At 35.4% G+C, this 7,033-nt stretch overlaps 1 protein-coding gene and 1 long non-coding RNA gene across 2 annotated transcripts; one reads left to right on the forward strand and one right to left on the reverse strand.

Moving 5' to 3' along the window:
* Positions 1–1,006: 1,006 nt before the first annotated feature.
* On the forward strand, positions 1,007–1,688 carry LOC125595409. The gene is made up of 2 exons (XR_007330241.1): positions 1,007–1,186; positions 1,327–1,688. It is a non-coding gene; the product is annotated as an uncharacterized LOC125595409 (long non-coding RNA).
* Positions 1,689–2,618: 930 nt separating this feature from the next.
* Positions 2,619–6,699, reverse strand: LOC106451613 (C2 domain-containing protein At1g53590). Its single transcript, XM_048771185.1, has 12 exons — positions 6,267–6,699; positions 6,107–6,181; positions 5,674–5,817; positions 5,423–5,518; positions 5,215–5,346; positions 4,975–5,127; positions 4,848–4,889; positions 4,580–4,628; positions 4,367–4,459; positions 4,099–4,282; positions 3,901–4,024; positions 2,619–3,836 (listed from the first exon to the last, which is right to left on the reverse strand). Exons 1-12 carry the CDS (start codon positions 6,381–6,383, stop codon positions 2,754–2,756), a joined length of 2,292 nt encoding a protein of 763 aa, XP_048627142.1. The 5' UTR covers positions 6,384–6,699; the 3' UTR covers positions 2,619–2,753.
* Positions 6,700–7,033: the final 334 nt, after the last annotated feature.

Here is a 7,033-nt window from a genome sequence, read left to right on the forward strand (position 1 = left end):
TTTGAGTTTGAGAAGTCCATATCTAAACAAAGAAATACGTTTACCTGGAACGGCCGAATCAATGGGCAAAATGATGAGAGCAAACACCATCATGGAAAGTAACAGAAGAGATGAAAACTTCTCGGTTGCCATTACTTTAGTTTTAGTAAATGCTGGAAAAAAATAAGGCCTATAAAATAGTTTGGTACAAAATAAATGTTAGAAGAAATTCTTATATAATAAGTACTTATTAAGACTAAGAATATAACGAATATCAAAAATAATATTTCTCTATGTAATAAATATTTTGTAACTGCTCAAAGATGTATTTTTTCAATATTTGTTGTCTTCTTCAGTAAGAAACTTTAACATTATAGATCAAACCACCTTTACTCTGGTTATTTGTTGAGAACTGGTTGCGTTGGTCTTCTTTGTGTTTGTATACACATTTACACAAATATATAGTTTTTTTTTGTGTGTTCAAAAAAAAAATATAGAGTTTTTTTAATAAATCTTCCATATCATGGTAATGAATATCTCCATATCATAAATTTGACTGTATTATCTACAATTGGGCAATGTATTTAATAGTTATTATGTTTCCATTAAAAATTGTGCTGAGATGTTAAGCTATTTTTAATTTTAAATAATATAAAGACCCTTTTATAAAAAAGCACATTTAATTAAGAATCTAGCACCCCCTACTTTCCAAAACTTTTAATCCCTTTTTAAAAGAGAATTTAATTATTCTCAGATTCAAACTCAAACTTAAGTTATAATCTATCAACTTCCATTTGTTTAGATTATCTAATGTCTAAATCTAAGATTTCAACTTCTTTTGCAAATATTTAGAAAGTGTTGATCGATGAACTTTATAAGTATCAATCGGTACACTTTTCAAAACGCCGATCGATACACATGTCGGTGTGTCGATCGATATATCTTCTAGCAAGCTTTAGCGAATGGGTTTGACGTGTTCTCTAATTTTCTAACCAACTTTCGTATGCGCCTGGTTAATTAGATCATACTAGTTTTGTTACAAAAAACAGACCAAGCTTCCGCTTGCGCCAATCAATCCTAAGATCTAAGTTCAGGGTGATCAAGCCTAGACTTAGCAGTAATAAAGGAAATGAAGCAGTCATGGTCGGTGATGGCTCCTATCTCCCTATAACCCACGTTGGTTCCACCAATATCTCGTCTCAGACAGGTAACATTCATCTGAACGATGTCTTAGTTTGTCCCTCTATGAAGAAGTCTTTACTGTCAGTATCAAACTTGTGTGATGACTATTTGTGTGGGGTTTTCCTTGATGCTAATCGTGTATATATGATTGATCTGCTAAAGTAGAAAGTGGTGACAAAAGGGCCTCGAAGTAAAGGTCTTTACATGTTGAAGGATTCTCAGGTTAAAGTTCATTTCTCAAACCGATAAGTTACAACATCTGAGACAGTGTGGCATCATCGGTTAGGACACTCCAATCCAAGGATTCTTCAACATCTCAACAACAACAAGGATATCATCATGAATAAGAATAGAACAACCTCCAATTGTGAGCCTTGTCAGATGGGGAAGAACAATTGTTTACAGTTTTTTTCTTCTCAGTCTTTTGTTTCTATTCACTTAGAGAAAATACATTGTAATCTCTGGGGACTATCTCCTGTAATATCGAATCAAAGATTCCGCTTCTATGCTATCTTTATTGATGAATATACAAGGTTTTCCTGGTTAGACCCTATAAAACAAAATTCTGAGTTCTTCAGTATCTTGGTACCATTTCAAAGGCTAGTTGAAAATCAACATTCCTTGAAGATTAAACAGTTTCAAAGTGATGATGGCGGTGATTTTTTGAACATGCAGATGAAGAATCACTTGTTGGAATGTGACGTAGAGCATCACATATCTTGTTCGTACTCACCTCAGCAAAATGGTCTAGCTGAGAGAAAGTACAAACAACTTTAAGGATATTATGTTTGTTTAGTAATTCATATGTTATTTTAGTTTTTATTTAATGATAAACAATAAAAATATACTTATGCATTCAAAAAGATAAATATATAAAAATTTGGTAAGAATAATTAATTTTTTTAGATTTTTTATCATGAAGATTTTAAAAATCTCATGAATTTCCCTTGATATTTTAAAAGTTGTCTTATGAGTAAATATAAAAAGAATTCACCTCTTAATAACAGTAAATGTAATTAGAAAAAGAGAATCAATAAGAACTAAAATTTTTGGATAACAATGGATTTAAATAGATTTTGAAAATTCTCAAGTTAATATCAATAATAATAGATTTTGTCAAGACTTAAAAAATCCATGAACCAATGACACAATGAAATCTCATAATTTTCTAAGTTAGAATTCATTTACTAACAACACCCCTCCCCCTAAAGGACTCCCACTAACTAACCCCTTTGTCCAAAGATTCACATAATTTTGGTTAGCAGTAATCTACATTTCTAGATTATTCCTATTATGTTTTCACAATTTTTTTTTTTTTTTTTGGCTTGTACAAGCAATTTAGTTTCTTGAAGCATCTTAGATTTCAAGTTTTATCTCTTGTAATCATCAGTTTATTACTAGCTAATGATATTTATCTCTTATAATCATCAGTTTCAAAACAAAAGACAAATCAAACATATAATCAAACATCTTTTATCTCTTAGAAGGGAATCAATGTGCAGAGTCAATATCCTCCCTTTGGTTTTAAGTTTTGTAACCAATAAACAGAGATATATGTTTAGATACATCAACAAAAACATGCATAAAGGTTTTTACAGTTTTACTTCTGATACTTCTTTTTCTTCCCCTTCGATGTTCTTAGCCGTCACTACTTGCTCATCTTCAGTTTTAGCGTTCATGGCGACGTCCACACCTGTGGTTTCCGAGTCTGCTTCCTCTACTTTCTCCTCTTTAGCTTCAGCATCCCTCGAGCTGTCTGCAATATCAGCACTTGGATCTTCCTTGGCTTCTTCTGCTAATGTCTTATTCGTGTCTAAATGATCCTCATCTCCTGTTCTAACAATATTCCCCTCGCGTGTAAGACCTCTCGGTGTTCCTGCCACCGTTCCCACCTTCTGTACACAGGTGTACTCATCATCATCGTCGTCAGAAGAAGAATCAGAATCAGTTACAGAATCAGACTCAGGAATGATCTCTTGTTGCCCATCTCTTGCTTTCTTGATTCCTTTAAGCGAAAACACATGCTTAAACTGCTTTGCAGATTTCTCAGCTTGTTTCAGAAAGCTCTTTGCAACATCCTTCATATGACCCTTACCGTGATTCTCCTCTCCATTCATGCTCTCACTTTCCACACTCTTCCCTGTAAGAGGACCAGAGAGATTGTCATCGACGATGTACTTAACTCCAACATCCTTTTGGTTCATTGCCTTCACATTGATCCGAGGAGACTGACAATGTGACTCCTCTTCAATGCTCCCTATTGACAAATCATCTTTTTTGTTGTTGTTCCTGTTAAACACTGACCCTATTTTCCTCAGCCCTCTACCAACAGACTTCATTGGGTTTCTTGATCCCTCTTGATTCTCATCGGTGCTGCTGCTAGTTTCGTTGTTTGGTGATCCATTGTTAGAAACTCTTTGCACTTGGTTATCAACACGTCTGCTCTTGCCTTTCCTTGGTTCCCAAATCTGCGAGACTTCAGGTCCTGGTCTTTGCACCCAGATTCCGGTATCTTCTTGCCCTTTAATGTTGATAGGCTCAACGTTGTCTGCAACGCTTGAAGCCTTTTCGGAACTCACTGACGTGAAAGAACCTTTGTTTGTTGTATCAGAGGCAAAAGAAGTCTGGATGTCTTCCTTGCTTAGCTTCACTCCTTTGAAGGGATCCTCACTCCACTGTTTCAAGAATCAGAATCACTTTAAGAAACTATCCTGTGTTCAGAAACAGAAAGAGGTTTACCTTTTCACTGTCCTCGATTACGGTTATAGCGAGATGAAGCCTTCCCATTTTGATGTTCTGAAGAGGCAACCACATATCGTTTCTTTGGCCGCCTCTAAACTCTCCAATGTTCACAGAACATGCGCTGCAAACAAAACAAGAAACTATTGATATATTCACACTGGTTTGGAGTAATGAAATGAGGGTTGAGGAACAAACCCAAGGTTATCATCAACAAAACGATCTTTGTCTTTAACTTCAACGTTAAGTATACTTGGAGAGTCCCATGTAAAGATTGGTATCTTAAACTCTTCTTGCCATGTTGGGGACAATGTTTTCCTCTTTATGTCTGTTTTGAATCGGTAAGCACCGAGTTTCCCTCTCACATAAGGATCAGCCAAACCTGAAAACCCAAAAAAAAAAACATCCAAAGTTTTTTTCAAAACCTGAAAGAACCTAACGGTCGTGTGGTATATAAAAAACTGACCATTCAGATCAGATGGTTTAACATCTGACGCTTCAACGACTTCAACTAAGACGTGAGCAACTGGTTCTTTCTCATCAACAAAGAACCAATTCTCTGGAGGCCAACACAGACCAAAGGGTGCAAAGTTATGAAAGCTTTAAGAGATACTGATGAATGTAGACAACACAAGCAAGAAAATAAACAAATCAGGACTTAATTGCAATGAATAGATACCTGGCTTTGGGCTAACAAACTTCTCCATGTCAACAACCAGCATGTTCGGCTGCAAGCAAGTTATAAGAAGGGTATATTCAGAACCAGCAGAGAGCAGAGAGCAGAAAACAAAAATTACAAAACGCAACTAACTAGTCTAGAGTAAGCACTCCGGCTTTGATTCTTGCTAGGAGGGACTATTTACATTGTTTCGGTTCCAGAGAAACGGCAAAGAGGTGAAACCGCTTTTTTTTTTTGTCAAAACAAAATTAGAAAATGCAGTTCTTACCTGAACAAGGGTCTGTTCAAATGCGATAGAAAGAAGCTTGTCCTGATTAAGAAATTAAATAAAATTAAGGATGACTATTTAAAAAGATAAAACAAGAAGATTCAAAACTCTTGTTAAGACTACTTACTAGCCATCCTGCGATGCCTGGAAGTACAGCAACATCAAGGCCGTGAGTGAAGATTGGTTTAACAGTCATCTGGAAATAAGGAGGCTCTGCAAAGCACACACGTAAACGCCCCAAGAAAGGCCATCGACGAAGGAACTTCACTCCAACCAACACCTTTTCAGAGCAGAAGCAAACAAAAAGATATGTGTTTAGTTTACAACAGTCACACATTCAGATAAAGCAAAGGAAAGGTGTTACTACCTTTCCTTCGACCTGCATTCCCGTCAAATGCAACTTTGTCCACATCCCAAAACCAAGCCTTTTCCTTAACTTCACAGCAAGTATCGCACTCATATCATCTGCTGCTAGAAAATTCATTCCAAGTTCCAGTACCTGTATGAACTCCACCATCAGTTCTGCTATAGATAATATCAAAGGGAAGAGATCAAAGTGTGATGTTCTACTATACCAAGTGATCATCACCCTTGGATTGGCGAAGGACCCTAATATCAGTCAACAGTGGCGGTTTTTTGCCCATGTAAAGGTGCTGAATCACAGCTTTTTTCTGCACATACATAGTACAGCATGTCAATAACAACAACTAACTTCTTACAACTTGCCATGTGGTTTTCATATTACACCACTCGTAGAAGTACTAAAAGAAAATAAAAAGCCAAATAGATATAAGACCGACAAAATAAGTTTTACTAGAATACCTACCGCAGTCCAGGGTCTATACTTGTCTAAGAACCAAGGTATGATAGGACCAAGAATCTTCTCAGACGCAATCTGTTCCATGCATATAGGCCATATCTTCTCCACAGCATGATTCAACCACCGCACAGATTCAGAATCCGTTAGAACCTGAGAGGGGAAAAAAAACAAAATTTTACAAAAATTGAGAAGCAAAGAAAAACATATCAAAACGAAGTTAATCACTGAACACAGGCAAAAGTGAAAGAGTGTGAATACTTAGCATGAAGCCAGTTCATAAAGAAGCTAAAAGCCAGCACTTTAAACCATTAACCCATACTTCAAACAGAAAGATAAAGCAACCTAAGAGCTTTACAAGTTACAAGATCTCCTCTTTCTCGACATAAAAGATTGAATCTTTCCACCTAAGGTTACAGAATCAAACAAGGTTATAAATTACCCTTCTTTGATTAGCTTGCTTCCTCTCTTCAAACTGTAACTGTCTCTTCAATCTCATCACATAGCGTTCATGAACCTGCACAAAACCAAAAGCAACACTTTTTTTTTATTTTACCCAATCAAGACAAGTAACCCAAGAGAAACACAAACAAAATACATACCAGGTAGAGATAAATGAGAGAGATGAAGTAGAAGAAGCCGTGAGATCGATTCAGCCAAGAGAGAAACCAGAGGAAGAGTAACACAATCACTATATGATGCACTAGAAAAGACTCCATCGTCTGTATCCTTTCTATGATCAAACAAAAAAAAACCCAGAAGAGAAGATTCACAAAAGATTCAATCTTTTTTTATCAAAGACCCATCTCAGGAAAGTGTTGTGTTCAGAAAGATCAGAAGAAATAAAAGAAGATGTCAAACTAGCGCGGAAGAAAACAAAAGAGAAACAAACAGAGGAGAGTTTCCTTCTTTACTCAAGTCTAAAGGAACACGATTCGTTGACTCCCAAAATGTTTTGAGATTTGTGTTTCCCCTCTAATCCTTAATCCAATCGTCTACTGAACTGGAATTTTTAGGGCTGGAAGTTCAATCTTCCATTATTAAGACATTAATATATAATTGTCTATATTAAGATTTATAAGTGGAAGGTAAAAGTATTTTCACAAAAAAAAAAATTTGTTTAAACATATTCTTCTTTTAAATTAAATATCTTTTTTATCTAAACCAAATTTCTCGAAAAACTTTCTATTATATTTCTAGTTAAAGTTTTTATCCAAATTCCATAGAGAATTTTTCATTTACACTTTTCAATAAACTACTAAGAGTGGATCTGCTACCAAGAATGACACGTGACTAGGGAATATTTTTTTCTTTAATTGACACTTTATAGTTTATTCTAAGCAGTTAGATAGAAAGATGATGTGTTCAA

Source organism: Brassica napus, unplaced genomic scaffold (genome assembly GCF_020379485.1).
Source record: "Brassica napus cultivar Da-Ae unplaced genomic scaffold, Da-Ae ScsIHWf_1058;HRSCAF=1493, whole genome shotgun sequence".
Classification (NCBI taxonomy): domain Eukaryota; kingdom Viridiplantae; phylum Streptophyta; class Magnoliopsida; order Brassicales; family Brassicaceae; genus Brassica; species Brassica napus.